This window comes from Meles meles, chromosome 12, assembly GCF_922984935.1.
Source record: "Meles meles chromosome 12, mMelMel3.1 paternal haplotype, whole genome shotgun sequence".
NCBI classification, from domain to species: Eukaryota; Metazoa; Chordata; class Mammalia; order Carnivora; family Mustelidae; genus Meles; species Meles meles.
Window position 1 is genome coordinate 4211611 of NC_060077.1, and position 16176 is coordinate 4227786.

General features: G+C 59.4%; 1 protein-coding gene across 3 annotated transcripts in view; it reads left to right on the top strand.

The window, feature by feature from the left end:
* The window catches only part of PXN (paxillin), a 47609-nt gene that overhangs the window by 26114 nt on the left and 5319 nt on the right, over nt 1–16176 (top strand). For 2 of the 3 annotated variants that reach the window (XM_046024430.1, XM_046024431.1), the window contains exons 2-6: nt 9035–9261; nt 9536–9651; nt 10018–10154; nt 10252–10453; nt 11206–11341. In XM_046024430.1, coding sequence (XP_045880386.1) covers nt 9035–9261; nt 9536–9651; nt 10018–10154; nt 10252–10453; nt 11206–11341 — 818 coding nt within the window. Of the gene's footprint in view, nt 1–9034; nt 9262–9535; nt 9652–10017; nt 10155–10251; nt 10454–11205; nt 11342–13060; nt 13934–15125; nt 15402–15646; nt 15959–16176 lie in introns of all 3 variants that reach the window. The other variant, XM_046024432.1, reaches the window with a different exon arrangement.

The window sequence follows — 16176 nt, forward strand, 5'->3', positions numbered from 1 at the left end:
TCCACCTCTAACCCTCCCATCCTTAAGGGAGATGAAAACCAGTGATGTGGGTTTATCTACTGAGCGTCCCCTCTGTGTCACAGTGGGAGGGCAGAGGAGAGCCTCCCCAGCCACCACAGTGGCTTTTGCATGCTTTGTCATGGATTCCTCACCATGTGTTCTCTGAGTCGCTGAAGCCCAGAATGATCTAGTTAAACTGCCACCCAGGCTGGTGAGTGGTGGAGATTCGGCGGGGGCCCCTTCTTTAACCTCTGCCACACTGCCGGGCGTTGGGATGCCAGAGGGTGTATAAAGAGCTGTGTGACTGTCCCCACTCCCGGTGCCACGAGAGCAGCCAAATTTGTGGTATGGACAGGGGTGGCTTTATGTGTGGACAGTGGTGGCTTTGTGGTCCCGCTTAAAATTGTTCTCCAAAGTCCCCAAGTGCACGTGCAAAGAGAGTGTCCTTGAAGCCTCACTTTTTATCTTACAATTTATTTGCATTTTTGCCTTTGGGTTCATAAGGTAGCCTTGCTTGTTTTAGGGCAGTGGTTTAAATTTCTTTCTCTTGAGTCAGTTTGATCCTCAGAATATATTTATCCTGAGGTTCCTGTGCTCCTGGTCTCCATGTGTCCCCTGGGGTGTGTGGCTGTCCCGGTAGAAGATGGGGGGGGGGGCTTGTTTAGTATTGTGAATATTGGCACACAGCCGGGGAAAGGGAAGAGAGGGCCCAGTCTGTCTAGAGAGGCAGGTTGCAGTGAGTATGCTCCCAGAGGAGGTAAACGCATGTTTGGGGCTGTATTCTGAGAAGCTCAAGCCCTGAATGCCAGCCCCCTGGGCCTCTGATCTTACCCTGCAGGCAGAGGGGGCCATCCTTGGCTGCGCACTGTGACTCTGCCTTGCCCTGCAAACACCCCTTCCCTGTAGGAAAGGCTCATGAGGGTATTTGTGCTGTGGATCTAGCGGGAGGAAAGGGAGTTCCTGCCCCAGGAACACAGGGTGTATGGTCTAGTGGGCAAGGCAACACACACCAAAAAGGGGGTTCCAAGAAGTTCATATTGCTGGTGTTTGCTGAAAGGGTCAGAGTGGGGGAATCTGGGCAGAGGGCTGCAGGCAAGGCTGAGTAGGGGGCTGAGCCTGGACCTGGATGCTGGTCTAACCTGTTGATGAAAAGAGAGGAAGCCAGTAATGGAGATGCACCCAGGAAGGAAGAATTAATTTGCCAGTGAAGTGTGGGAGCTGGGTTGGTAGGGCGGTAGGCCGCAGTTGGTAGGGCTGCTGTCAGATAACCTGAAGGGCAGGAGGGAGAGAGCTGAATTCGGGAAATGGTCCAGTTGCCCGAGATCAGGAAGCTCTGGCCTGTTCTGTGGCCACCTCGGGCTGTGTTCATTCATCAGAAGTTGACTGGCAAAGAGTGGGTAACTAGGGCTGTCCAATCCACAAACATTGCGAAGAGAAGACCGTGGCTTATCCCTGCAACAGGCAAACTTTTGAACTTTCTGTTCGGGTCTCTGCAGGGCAGATGACTCACTTCCGAGCCCCTCCTAACCTCTGGTGGTGATTAGCAGGACCGAGAGGCCCAAGGAGCCGCCCTGCCCTGCGAAAGAAACTGGCCGACTGGCCTCCAGGAGCCTGATTGTGGGAGTGGTTGGGAGCTGGTGCGGAAGAGCTGAGAAAACGTCCAGCACCTGAGCCTCCTGTTTTTGTATGTAAATCCGTGTTGAAGGAAATGTGGGATGGGCCTGGAGTTGGGTCCTAGCTTGACCTTAAAAAGAGCAGTTGCTGGATGACCCAGAGAGGTGAATGAAATCTGACCAATGGGATGCGTCCACGGTGGTTCTGGGCCCTCTGGGGGAGGGCGGGGCCTACTGATCCCCGACCGAGGGATGAGTTACCGACAGCAGAAAAGAGCCTGGCGTCTAGCCAGCCCGGTCCTGCTCCTGGGCCGGCAGGGAGGTGTGCAGGGGAGAGAGATCTGGGCAACTCCTCCCGTCTGCCGCTGCCTGGGGAAGCCTCAGTAGCAGCCAGGGGCCTGATGGGGGGTGGGGTCGGGGCTCTGTGGGTGCCTGGTGCCGTTGGGCTTCTTCCTGGAGCTCAGGGTGACTTCTGGAATTGCCTTTCTGCCTTCATTCTCTCGAGTCTCCGGTTACCTGTGCTCTGTGATCTTGGGCACCAGCCAGGCACCCAGTAAAGGTGACCCAGCCAGCATAGTCATGTTGTATCAGCCCCTGTGAGGAAGGACTCTTCAGCAGACAGGAAACCACCCTCCTCTGGCGTGTAGGAAGCCCAGGGTAGAAGTGCCTCACCCAGAGGGCACCTCCCAGCTTTCCCGGCAGCAGATTGGAGGACTCCGGCCTGCCCCCCCTGGTTTCCCGTGTGTCCCCCCCAGCCCACACTTCCTCTGGGGCTGAGACAGTAAAATGGCAGTTCCTGTTGAGCGAGGGATGAGTCAGCGAGGGAGAATGGTGGCTAAATCTTCATAACCTCCAGGCATGGCTATGAAATATTTAAACGACACTAAAGTATTGATTGTTTCTTGTCATTCCCTTAGGGAGAGCAGTTCCTGTCTGGGATTCAGATAATAGCAATGCCTTGGATTTAGGTAAACTCCAGGAAGCCCAGAGATGCTGTATAAGTCTTACCTGAGCTCCAGGGTGTTCTCTCCTCCCAGGAGCTTGCTCCCAGGAATTGGGTCCTGCCCATTTTATAGACAGGGAAGAGAGGATGACCCATGTGGGTGGTCTGACCTGCTGCAGGGTCAAACCTCACTCAGCAGCCTGGGCCTCAAAGCCTTGTGTCCTGGCTTCTCCACACTAGCTTTTCTCTGCTCCCTCCCGGTCTTCCTCCTCCTCACAGCCCCTGGCATTCCAGCTTCTGGGGAGAGAGGCATCAAGCAAGATGGACCAGTGCTCTCCAGGGCTTAATTCTTGGAGTGGAAACAGTTGGTGGACAAGGACCCAAACTGGCAGGGAAGGCCCCTCCAGGAGATGGACCTTCTCGTCAGTGTCCAGGCCCTGGGTCCCTGGGCCCGGTGGGGGGCAGAGTGGAGCTGACCTAATTGGCCCTTACTGGTCACAGATCTGCCTTTCCTCCCAGGACAGTTAGGATAAATATACCCAGCTCCCCATTCCTGGGGAGTTACTCACCGAGTAAAAGTACCCCACTGTGGATTAGATTACCTCTGCTCTGACTGTTCAGATGCTCAGGGCTGGGGGAAGGGGGGAGGGACCCGCCTTCTTGTCCTGCTTCCTTCCTAATCTGGAAGAGTCTCAGCAAAGGGGCTGAGATGAGACCATCCTGGAGGAGCTGGTCCTGCTGTTTACATAACTCCTTCCTTAGGAAGGCCTGAGCCTGCTCACTGCTGGGATCCCTGAGCTTGGGCAGCTTCTCCTCTAACACTTGAGGCCACGCCCCGCCCCTGCAGGTGGTCAGCAGGGGGGTTGAACCTTCCCTTGCCCTGAGTTCTGAACCTTGCAGGGTAGATGGGCCTAAGACCCGGCTTCTCTAGGGTTGTGGGAAAGGGACTTGCGGAGCCTCTGCTGTCTGAGAGTCCAATCCTCGTGTTAAATGGCAGGGATGGACAGACAGCTGGCCGCGGAGTGCCGGGAAGGCCCTTGTGCTATGGCAGCCCCTTGCCTCCCGTGCTGGAGCTCTCAGGGTGGTGCTCGCAGCTCCTTCCTTCTGCTTGTCAGCTCCTAAGGAAACGGTGCCAGCCCCTGCCCGGGGTGACGAAAGCCGAGTTAAGGCCCGCGGGAAAGAAGGTGCGTGAGTGGAGTCTTGAAAAGATTTGAGTTCTAACTGTGGGCTCTCCTGGGCCTCAAGAATGCATGGCATTTTGAGGTGGGGTCTTCCTGGAGGCTAAAGGAGCCCACCTCTTCTAGTGGAGCCCAGTGCTGGGGTGGAGGAGGATTGGGAGTGTACCTGCTCCGTCGTGGAGACCTGGTGGGGAGGCTTCTCCAGGTGGTTTTCTGTTCCCCAGAACGGTACCCCTAACTGCTCCTCCGGGACTGTAGCATCCTCTGCCTCCGGACTGGGATAGGAAGGGGAAGTGCTTTCTCATGCCCCTCCAGGGCTACTGTCTCTCCGGGAGCCAGCTCCCCGCAGGTTAGCATTCACTCGGAGTGTGCTCTGTTCCAGGACAGTGCTACGCCAGCTCCGTGTATCCACTTTTTCATGATATTCCTCGCTCCTGTGAGTAACGTGGTAGAATTCCCGTCAGACAGACAAGGAAACTGAGGCACAAGCGGCTTGGACACTGCCCAGAGTCTGTGTGACTCAGAATCCCCCTGTGTAAGTTCTCACATCTGGTGTCTTTAGAGCCTGGGAGGAGAGAATGGAATAGTCCTGGGTCCTCCCTCACCCACACCCCGCCCCCCTCACTTGAGGGATCCTGGTGGATAGACCTTTATCTCCTGGCATCTGCCCAGCTCTGGGTGTGACAGTCTTTATCACACACTCAGGAGAGGCCAGGGCTTGGATAGGAGGAAGCCAGGTTTGTGAAAGAGTCTAACTTGTTTTTACACTTCATTGGGGGTGAAGGTGGAAAGGGTTCGTTGCGTGTCTTTAACTTATAGGGTGTCATGTGTCAGTGGATCAGCCTAGGTCCCCAGAGCCGTCGTCTGGGGCACGTGAGGAGGGCCGGGGCTGCCCCGTCCTGCATCCTCTGGCTGGTTTGGGAATGTGAGGGGCGCAGCTGCGGCTTGCATCCTGGAATGCAGGCCGACCGGCCCCTCTCTCCCCTCCCTCCCTGGGCAGCCAGCGACTTAACCCCCTCAAACCCTTGGGGCTACAGACCCCAGGCTCCCGCCCCTCCCCCCATCGCCCGTCGGGTCCTCGGGATTACGTTTGGCGGGTCGCTGGGGCCGGGGAAAGGGCGTCTTCACCTCTGCCTGGCCGCGTGCGCCGTGCCCGCCCAGGCAGCCGACCCCCCCGAGCGGCCTGCGGGTCCGAAGGCGCCCCTGATCTGAGCGGGTGCTTGGGCTCAGGCCCTGCCGCAGGGTGGGGACGGGGCGCCCGCCGGCGCTGCGTCTGCGTCTGCGGAGGGGCGCGCGTCCCTGTGGGTCTCCGGAGCCCCGCGGGGCTGCGTCACTCTTCGGCCGTGACTTCAAATGTTCGTGTGCCCCAAGCACGGGTGGCAGGTTTGGCACCTCCCCTCCTCGTGCGCCTCCCGTAGCTGCTCCGTCCCTCCAGCTCACCGAGCTTTCTCGGGATTGAAACTTCCCCAGGGAGCCCGTGGCCGGGGGCTCCCCGGTCTTCCCCGGCTCGAAAATTCCGTGGTTGCGCGAGTTTACCTTGGGTGACTGCGTCCGCCGCCGGGAACCGACGGGCCCATAGCGCCCTCTGGGGGGAAGCAGCGGAAGGGCCGCACCCCTTCCTTGCTGGGGCGGAGCTCGGTGTCCTTTGCCCCTGGTGAGCTGAAGATTTTGCACCCAGCCAGCCATCCCCTCCCCCACCTACCTGGAGAGGAGAATCCCTCCCCCTGGCACACGCACATCGGACGGTCTCGCACATCGGACGGTCTCGCTCGGAGACTTCCACTTCCCCTCTTGTGTGGGTGGAAGTGCCAGGCCATGCATCAGCTGGCCGGGAGAGGCAAAAAGCCTGCAGCATTTAGGGTGGTTTCTTCCAGAAAAGGGATGGGAAGCCCCAGGGAGAGCTTTCTTCCACAGGGTGGCTTGGGTGGTTCCGGTGGCTCCGACTTGTCCTCCAGGTTTCACGCTTGGATCCAGAAATTTAGTGGAGAAATGCTCAGGACATTTGGAGCCTTCCTTAGCCTGGAGGAAGGAGCCCTCCACGGCCTCCGGTCCTGCCTCTGTGTGTCTGGAGCATATCCTACAAACACCTTCTTTGGGGTCTGGGTGGAGGGACTCTAAGCCCGGCCGCCCGGTGTTTAGAGCTAGGTACCAGGCAGTAGGTGTAGCTGAGAACTGGAGGACCCGCCCATGGGGTGCTGCTCGCACGTGAACTTCCTTGATCCGCGGCCTCTGTTGACTCAAGCAGGGGAGGAGTTCGCTGAGTTTAAGGAGACTTTGGCCCGGAACCATTTTGCAGGCTTCCGGGCCATAGCAGCCTTCTACACCCATAGGAATCGAAGGCAGAGCCCAAAGGCCTCCTTGACTGTCTCCTGTATTCCTGGCTCCCTTCCCTGAGGCGTTTGTGAGGGGCTTTGGGGAGAGAGTGACACTGTGCAGTCACTGAGCAATGTCCAAGGGTGCGGAGAGGGAAGGAAGCTACCCAGAAGCCCCCTGGCTCGGGCATGTGCTCTCTCCCACTGGGGCAGCCACACATTTGATATTTCCCGCTGGCGTCCACACCTGCCTCCCTCTGACTGGTGCTTTATTATTTCTTTTTTCTTTTTTTTTTTTTAAAGATTTTATTTATTTATTTGACAGAGAGAGATCATAAGTAGGCAGAGAGGCAGGCAGAGAGAGTGAGAGGGAAGCAGGCTCCCTGCCAAGCAGAGAGCCCAATGTGGGACTCGATCCCAGGACCCTGAGATCATGACCTGAGCCGAAGGCAGCGGCTTAAACCACTGAGCCACCCAGGCGCCCGCTTTATTATTTCTTTTCTCTTGAGGCTTGCCCTTGGCACGTCTCATCCAGATTCTGACCGTAGAAGATGTGGGAGTGGTCAGTACCATGCATCCTACCCTGACCTCCTTGGAGGAAGGTGTTTTTTCAGAATGTCACAAAACAAAGAAGATCTGATGTTTGTAGCTTCCCAGGGACTGTAGCCCCCACTGCCCCAGGTAGAGCTCCCACCAACACCATGAGGCAGGAATGATGAACCCCAGCTTGCCGGGGCAGCCGAGGCTCAGGGATGGCCGTGGAGAGTCGTTGGAGGAGCTAGGACTCGAGCTCCTGGGATCTTTTGTTTCTGTCCCCCTAAGACTGCCCCTTCTGACCCACAGATGTATCCGTGTTTAAAAGACCCCTGTGAAATTGTAAGCCAGACTCAGAGTCAGGGGGAGCGGTGGGGGATTCGAGGCAGAGGGCAGCGGACGCCCTCACTCGGGGGGTCTGATGGGATAGGTTATCCCTTTGCCTGAGAGACCTGTGTCCTCTCAGCCAGGGGTTGGCAGCATGGGCGTGTGACTCTGCCTGCCTGCGCCTCACTTTTACCCTCCATGCTGGTGTTGCTGTGAGGAGGAAGGGAAGGAGCACGGCGTGAAGCTCCTGTTATTCCCACTGGGGCTACACGTGGTACCTCCTCTGGGGAGCCCTGTGGGGTTTTCTAGCTGGCTCTGCCTTCGATGGAAAAGGGAGACCCTGCCCCTGGCGAACTGGGCCCAGGGCAAGTGGGGATGCTGTGCGAAGCCACGACAGCAGGTGGCGGCCGTTCAGAGGCCACTGAGTTCGGCCCCGGACCCCAGTTCCTTTTCTGTCATTACCTAGGCACGCACTGACTCCCTCTAGTTCTGCTTTGCTAGACAGGAAGCAGACTTATCTAGGGGATCTCGCGAGGGGCGGGGGGGCTGCAGGAACTGACTTTCCTCGGCAGTCAGGAGACCCCTGTGCCGAGCTGCTGGCCCAGGGTCCTGGGCCTTGTCACAAGCTCCCCCTCTGACCAGCTGGGTAAGAGCTGGGAGTAGGTGTGGCCACCCTTGGGGGTAGGAGGGCAGGGCAGGCAGCTGGGAGGTGTGGGACCCCCTTGGTTCCCTCTAGTGAGCTGGGGTAGGGTTGGGGACAGGGCCGTAAGGAAGGATCAGCCTGGGCACCAGCACTCAAGAAGTTGTACCATTGAAATATGGCATCATGTCGTGATCTCAGCAGACTCTTCCAGGCCAGATTTTGGGGGCTTGGGGCTACCGAAGAGCCACACAGTCCTTTCTTTCACTGGCTTTGTTATCTGGGCAGCTTCCACTACCTCTTGAAGCCCCTTTCCCTGCCTGTAACTGTAGGATCAGAATTCCAGCTTTATCCGGTATTAGGGTTCACAGAGAGACCCCATACCACGCAGTGCCTAGCATGGTGCCAGTTGCTAGTGATTGGCAGTAGATGCAGTCATTGCTTTGTGACGCATAATATCCTACGGGAGGGGGACTGACCCTTCCTGGCCCCCCGCAGGTCAGCGGGAGAGTGAGGGTGAGCAAGTCCTTGAATATGGTAGGAATGAGGGTGTGGTGTTGGGGCCAGGCTCTCTGGGCTGGGGGGCTGTCGAGGGTCTCAGGAGGGGGATGGAAGTTGAGGGGTTGTCAGCAGTTCCTACACCTGCCCCTCCTGCTAGGGGAGAACCCCGGCCCCCTAGTTGGCCGCCTGGTGCCAGGGTAATGGAAGCTTACACTTGATTCGGCTCCCTTCTGCTGTTATAAGCAGAGTAGCGGGGCCCTGGAGCCTCTGGGGCCAGGCGGCTTGCCAGGCTTCTGCAGAAACAGCCTACAGAGCAGTCCTGACCCCTGCTCGGCTGAGGGGGTGGGGAACCCTGCGCCAGCCTCCACCCAGCCCCCACCTCCCCACCAACCTCGAACCTCCGCCTATAGCCCAGGGTCTCAGAGGAGTAGGGAGCCTGGGGTTTTGCTTCTGCTTCGGCAGAGGGGCAGGTACCGTACCCCGGAGAGCACTCCAGGTGGAGGGGGTGCATTGCTGAGAAAGCCCAAGCTCCTGGAATTTCAGTGGGACCTGGCAGTGCCTGGGCCCCTCCCCGTGACGTGGGGCCCCTCCCGCCCATTCTCCCCGCCTTGCCCTGTGGAGTCAGAGTGCTGAGTTCCAGGCAGGCATTTCTGACTTCCAGCCAGCCAGCCGCACAGCCCTGTCGGCAGGGAATGCAGGTGCCGGGGCGCCAGAGGTAGGAGAGCCCCAGGGGCAGCCCAGGAGCCTCCAGGCACCTTCAGCCTTGGGCTGGGGAGAAGAGGTCAGTTTCAGAAGCTGGTTCTTTGCCAGGCTGGTCTGGGCTACTGGCTTCCTGCCCCGAGGCTGGTTATTTCTCCCAGGGGTGGGGCAGGTGCCCTTAGAGGTCATTAGCTCTTGGGTGCAGCGGGCAGGGAGGGCGCTGCCACTGGACAGCGTGTTGCCAGGATCCCTGGTTCCTAACAGCTCTCGGCGTGTTCTCTCTGCAGACGCCCTGCTGGCCGACTTGGAGTCCACCACCTCCCACATCTCCAAACGGCCCGTGTTCTTGTCGGAGGAGACCCCCTACTCATACCCGACTGGAAACCATACATACCAGGAGATTGCCGTGCCGCCCCCTGTCCCGCCACCCCCGTCCAGTGAGGCCCTCAATGGCACGATCCTTGACCCCTTAGACCAGTGGGAGCCCAGTGCCTCCCGATTCATCCACCAGCAGGTAAGGTGGGGACGGGGGCTGGGAAGACAGCCCGAGGCTTTGGGGCAGTAGGAGCTTGCAGCTCAGGGAGCCCGGGGAGGAATGGGATCCGGGCAATAAGGAGAGGGACCGGGAAACGGCTGAGTCTCCCAGAGGCCACGTGAGGGGGGCAAGTGACCAAGTGTTAATCACCTGTCCCCCGGCCGGAGTGTGGAAATTCCCTGGTGAGACTGTGTGACTCGGGTTGTTCCTTTTCCACCCGTCGGGGGAGGCTCTGAGCATTCTGTCCCTGCAGCCTCAGTCCCCGTCGCCCGCGTGTGGCTCCCGTGCCAAAACGCCCAGCGCCTCCGTGGCCCAGGACGGCGCCCGCCCCCCGTGCTCCCGAGCCGGTGAGGAAGAGCACGTCTACAGGTACTGACGCGGCCCTCCGTGCGCCCCTTCCCTTCCTGCCTGGGAGTTCTGGGGCCAGGGATCAGGCCTGGCAACAGCCCGCACAAGGCCCCGAGGCTCCTGGCCAGCTCGTACTGCCCTGGGCTGGCCCCGTGGCCTTCGCCCCGCTGCCGCCGCACAGGAGCAGGGTTGGGTTGTCACGTCACCTGTGTCGTTGAGGAACTGAGGCAAGACTTCCTTCCTCCCCTCTTCTCACCACATCCCTTCCCTACTGTCCCATCCCTTGCTGGGGGAGACTTCATACCCACTCCACCTCCTTCTCCCGGAGGGCTTGAGGCCGCCAGAGCTGGGGGCGCCTCTCATAGTGGCCTCCCCTCTGCCTCTCAGTTTCCCCAACAAGCAGAAGTCGGCTGAGCCTTCACCCACTGTGATGAGCTCCTCCCTGGGCAGCAACCTTTCTGAACTTGACCGCCTGCTGCTGGAACTGAATGCGGTGCAGCATAACCCCCCGGGCTTCCCTGCAGGTAGGACTGGCTCCCTGGGCCCCCGGGGGCCACCTGCTGGCCTTTGGATCCCCAGAGGGGTCAGGGCTGAGCATCCTTTCCCTCTCGCTCTTCCAAGATGAGGCCAACTCAAGCCCGCCGCTGCCTGGGGCTCTGAGCCCTCACTATGGCATCCCAGAGAATAACAGCCCGCTGGGGGGCAAAGCTGGACCCCTGACGAAAGAGAAGCCCAAGCGGAATGGGGGCCGCGGCCTGGAGGATGTGCGGCCCAGTGTGGAGAGTCTCTTGGATGAACTCGAGAGCTCCGTGCCCAGCCCCGTGTGAGTATCGGTGGGCTCTCCTGGGCAGGGGTGGTCTCGCCCAGCCAGCGCTGTGCTCTGGTGTCCGTCCGCTTGGCCCAGTTGTCCCCCATTCCCTCTGCGAGGGCCTGTCGTTTGCCGGGCCCTGGACCAGGCCCTGGGGGAGCCACCAGCTTAGTGGCTGTCCGCACGGGCTCGGAGCCAGGGTTGGGGCTCGGGTCTCTGCTCTGTCCTTACTAAGTGTTGTCTCTCAAGCCTTGTTTCCCTGTCTGCAAAATGGGATAAAGCGATATAGGATAATGGCGAGTAAGACCACCTGCCTTGATGGGATGAGACCCAATAATCCCCGAAAAGTGTCGAGTGGTTTCTGGCACAGAGCATGTGGCAGGCACGTGGCTCATTACTCAATGTCAGCCCTGCTCGGTGTCACTGTGTCGTTGAGTTGGGGCAGTCTCACAGGTCCATACGGTATTGTCGGGGGATACACCCGGTGTTTGGGCTCGTTTAACAGGAGAGCTTGAACTCAGGCACGGAGGGCCACAGATGTCCTCCTGAGAAAGGGCCGGTTGAGCTGCCCTCTTGTCCCATGCCAGCAGCTCACCTCAGCAATGTCCCCGCGGCTGAGACTGGGAGCTGGCGGGTTTCTCTGGAGTCGGGCGGGAGGACCCCAGTGTGAGAGCTGAGATGTTGAGACCCTGGAAAGGAGAGGGCCACTCTGGGGGGACATGGAGCTGGCCTCTGGGGTCCCCGCTGACGCCGTGCCCTCCCCGCAGCCCTGCCATCACTGTGAACCAGGGTGAAATGAGCAGCCCTCAGCGAGTCACCTCCAGCCAGCAGCAGACACGCATCTCAGCCTCCTCTGCCACCAGGGAGCTGGACGAGCTGATGGCCTCCCTTTCGGATTTCAAGGTGCCCTGAGACCCCTCTTCTTCCCTGCCCCCTCATTCTTCGTCCCCTCTACCTTGGTGTGAGTAGTTGGAGCGCGGGCCCTCAGTGTTTGGGTGCCTCGCCCTGAGCCAGGGACTCTGCGGTGCTCTGACCTCACCAGGATGCTGGGGAAGGAGGGTCATAGCAGGCTTCACGGGGATGGGGCTGCCTCACAGCCGATGAAGGCAGAGAAGCACTTAGCAGGGAAATTCCTTCTTCCTGGGTTGCTCCCAGCTCCCAGCCACCCAGGCGAGGGGATCAGGAGGCTGGGACAAAGGGTTCTGTGTTGATGGTTGCTCTTGGTGGGGGAGGGCATTCTCTGCTGGGCCGTGTGGGACTGGGATCCTGTGCCTCAGAGGTCATTTGTCCCGGAGCCCCATCTCCCACGCTGGCTGGCTGTCCTCAACACGTCCCTCTTCCTTCTGCCTCTGGCTCCAAATGCACAGGTCTCCTTTACCAGCCTCTCTCCATCCTTCCCCCTACCTTCCACAGGCCCTAGTCCCCACAGGTTCTATCTGTGGGAGACCTAAACCCTTCAGGCTCCTGGGCTGGTCCTGCAGGAGGCATCCTTTCCCCTCCTGTCCTGGGCCTCTCAGACCTGCCAGACCTGGGATATGTCATTTCAAAGGCGCAGTGCCTCAGTGGGGATTCATACTGCCTGATCTCCCGCACTTGCTGACTTCACCCTTCCACGTGGGTCTGTCTGGGACCTTTGGGGCATGAAGTAGGGAATCTGAGAAGGGGAGCAAGCCTCCTGAGTGCTCTTGGCCCTGAGGGGCTACAGAGAGTCCCTCCAGCTGGGGGGTTCATGGTGGGGGATGGGAGCTGCCTGGGCTTGTGACCCTAACGTGCCATTGATTGTGGGTGGTGAGTGGCCGCCATCAGAAACAAGTCCCTTGGACTGTGGTGTTGGTCTTGGGGATCCCTGCACTACCACCCTTTAAACTGTTTTTACTTTTTTTTCCCCTTAAGATTATTTGAGGGGGGGTGAGTGTGAGCTGGGGGAGGGGCTGAGTGAGAGAGAAAGACATTTTTCAAGTAGACTTTTCGCTGAGCGGGAGCCTGATGTGGGGTTCGATCCCAGGACCCTGAGATCATGACTCGATCTGAAATCAGGAGTCGGACGCTTAACCGACTGAGCCACCCAGGCGCCCCAGTTTTTACTTTCTGAAACAGCCAGCCAGTGTCGTGGTGCCCACAAGCAGCTGCACTGGTTCTAGCTGTGCTCTGAGATGAAGGTCTTGGGGGATGCAGGAAGGCTAGGATTGTCTGGGGGAGACAGCCAGGTTGAGCCAGGTTTGGAGGAAGCAGAGCCGCTGCCTGTGGCTGACTCTTCCTCGTTTGGGCGTGGCTGACCTTCCTGGTCATCAGTCTCCATGGTCCACCCTCTGGAGCCTTTTCTCTCTTGTTCCTACTCTGACTAGGGTGGCCCCGCAGGCATGGCTCAGTGGTGGCTGTCTGCTGCCTGGGTTTGATGGGGGCGAGGGACGTGGAGCCTAGAAAGACCTTTTTGGAGTCTGAGGCTTTCTCAGGCCGATCCTCGTGCTTCAGCTTCTCAGCCACCTCGTTCGGTGTTGGTCAGTGTAGTTGGTGGCTCTCAGTACCCTCAGGCCAAGCCCACCGCTTGCAGAGAGCACCTCTTCTCACGTCTCCCATCTCTCTCTCCTCTCCTTTCTGCCTCTTGTCTTTCTCCTCTTCCAGACCAGCTCCTCTGCTGTGGCCTTGAGCTCCCTGGGGCTGCTGCCCAAACCGGCTCCATCCCCATGCCACATACCTTCCGCTTCTCCTCTCCCTCCTGGGCCCTCTCTGTTCTTACCATCCACTCCTAAGCTTGCCTCTGGAGGTCCCGCTGCCTCCCAGGAGGTCCTCTGCTTGGAGGACCCCAGTAATGGGCAGGGCCTTCGACCTCCTGTGGCTGCCCTCCAGGTGACACCTGACACTCCCAACGCAAGGTCTCCCTCTGTGGAGGGCCCTCTGGGGCCGTTTGGTGCAGAGAACCAGGCTCAGGTTTGGAGAGACCTACCAAGCCTCACAAGTGAGGTTTCCAGGGCACCCCCCTGCCACACACCACCCTGCCAGGCTGGGCGCGCAGGTCCCCAGGAGCCTGGAGACCCCCATGGGCTGTTGGCCAACCCTTTGTACCCAGAGGAAGCCATGGCTGCCGCTTGGGAGCATCCGTGGGCTTTGGAGGCACACAGGCCTGAGATCCCCCACAGAGCCACACCCAGCTTCCCAGAAGTAACTGAGCCAGCTGTCGTGGCCGTGGACCGTCAGGCTGTCTTCCCAGATACCTGGAGTCTCACAAAGGAACGTGGACAGCCGAAGCAGAGGGCAAAGGCAGAGCCAGGGGAGCCGGAAAGCAACCGCCCGGCCCCAGTTGATGAGGAGCAGTTAGGCGGACAGACACCCATGAGGGGAAGCCTGGTCAGGCCAACCCAGGGACCTGAGACCCTCAGGCAGCTGGAAGGCACCACCGAAGCTGCTGCCCAGGCCCAGAGGGAACAGCCGGAGCCTCCACCTGCCGCGGTCACGGACACGCCCAACACCGCTGAGAGGATTTCCGCCTCCGGCCAGGCAGGCACAAGCTCCCACGGCTGCTAGGCATGGCCCTCGGCTGGCCCGACTGTGGGCCGCTCCTGGCTAACCGCATGCGGCCTCCCACTCCGTGCATGTCTGCTTGGGCAGCACATCCCAAGAGCGCATGGCCGCAGACCCTGATGACCAGGAGTGGGTTCTATGGGGCTGGTTCAGCCTCCAGGCCCCGGAAGTTCTCTTAGTGACAACCCTCTTCTTGCTCGTTTGAAGGCTCTTTACTCTAGATGGGCGACCCCTCACCTCCTGACATGATGTGTGCGAAATGGTTAAAAGCATGGGCTTTGGAACCAGATAGTCCTGAATACAAACCACGCTTCCGGAACTTGCTACCCTGTTGTCACCTTGGGCAAACCCCCACCAGCCTCAGCTTTCTTGTCTTTAAAATGGGGGTAACAGTAAGAGGGCCTCGCTGGCTCAGTCAGGAGAGCATGCGACTCGATCTCAGGGCCATGAGTTCGGGCCCCATGTTGGGTGTGGAGCCTGTTTAAAAAAAAAAAAAAAAAAGAAAAGAAAAAGAAAATGGGGGTTATAACAGACCATTTCCCCCACCGTCGTCCAAGGACTAATTGAGGCAATGTCTGTAAAGTGCTGAGAACACAGCACGTGGTCCTCTATAAGCCGTGGCTGATGTCACTGTTCTTACTGGCTTCTTGCGTAATGAAAATTTTATGTCCTTTCCAAAAACAGATGAGAGCAACAGCAAAAAACCCCAAACAACTACAAGTGAGGTTATAATAAACACCAGGAAAAAAAACTAATTAAAAGATGTACTGGCAGGAAAGATCACACTTTTCTATTACAGATCCAAAAAAGAAAGAGTCTTATTCCTTTTCAGGAATGTTCACCACTTACATCCTTATCCTTTCAAATAATCTTGGAGTAACACTACAAGGCAGCCGAGAAAATACTCTAACCCCATTTCAAGGGTGGAGACGCTGAGACCCCTGGAAGTGAAGTCTTGCCCAAGGTCCTTGCTGACTTGGAGATGAAGCACCAGGTGGAGGGGGTCCGCTCTGCCCTGCCTCCGCCTCACCCTCTGCCCCTGCCTCCGCCTCACCTCCGCTTAGCTCCTTGTGTTCTGCCCTCTCCTGTCCGTGGCGCCTGAGTGTGGACTGAGCAGCCTTGGCTGAGCCCAGAGTGGGAGAGTGACAGCTTCCCCCTCCCCCCTCAGATCCGCTCTGTGATCAGGAGGAGCCGGGAGACGGGCCACGCACATCCCATGTCCCGGGAGCCCTCCCCTCGCCGCCGGCTGGACCCCGCCACCCTGAGCAGGACCCCATCCCAGGAGCGGCTCATCGCAGAGCTGCAGGGTCGGCTGGGCATCCAGCCGGAGGCAGAGGAGGCAGCGGGGGCAGCGGGGGTCTCTGCCGAGGACTGGCTGACCGAGGGCGTCGTCATCACTGTGCAGCCTCGTGGGAGGCGGGCTGGGGGGCAGCTTGTAGAGAAGGTAGCGAGGAGGTGCCTGGGGCTGGGCCAGGGCCAGGCCAGTAGGCATCCTGATTCTTGCCCAGGATGGCTGGAGGGGAGATGTGTGTGGAACGGAGCGTGGGGGGAGGGTCCTGCAGCCTGTGGCTGTGTGAGGCTGGCCTCACTCTTGGTGCCAGGGTGGGAAGGCCCAGGGGGAGCCCGGGAATGGCATGCTCCCTGCTCTTACACTCTGCTTCATCTCTCTCCTTCCTTCCTTCTTCCCAGGTCGTCTTCCCTCCTGGCTCCCCCGTTCCCCTAAGAAGAACCTTCCCTCTTCTGGCTTCTCCTCCTCCTGTCTCTTTGCTCCAGCCGCACAAAGACGCCTCAGCCAGCAGCCCTTGTCCCTCGCCCAGCCTGCCCGCCCCCTCTTCCCTGAGGCCCTCCGCTTTTGCCCGAGGTTCCCCTGGGGTCCCGAGTGCTGCGGCAGGGCTTCGGGAAGAGGGTGTGCAGGGCCCCACCCCGCCCCCTCCTGCACCCCACACTTGGAGGTCCGTGGGCTGCCAGACCGACGAGGACCCGCTCTTCCCCCCAATGCAGGCAGGCCTCCCTGTCTCCGTCCCGCTGCCTGGGCCGTGTTCCCACACTGCACACTTGAGGACACACACACACCCCCTCTCTGGCCCTCCGTGCATGAGTCAGGACAGTACCACAGTCCTTCCTTAGACCTTGCCTTGACCCTGGGCCCTCTCAACCTGCTGTCCGCGCTCCCAGCCCCTTGAAGTCAGCTGTCCTCTCGCTTCCCAGTGGGGCTTCTC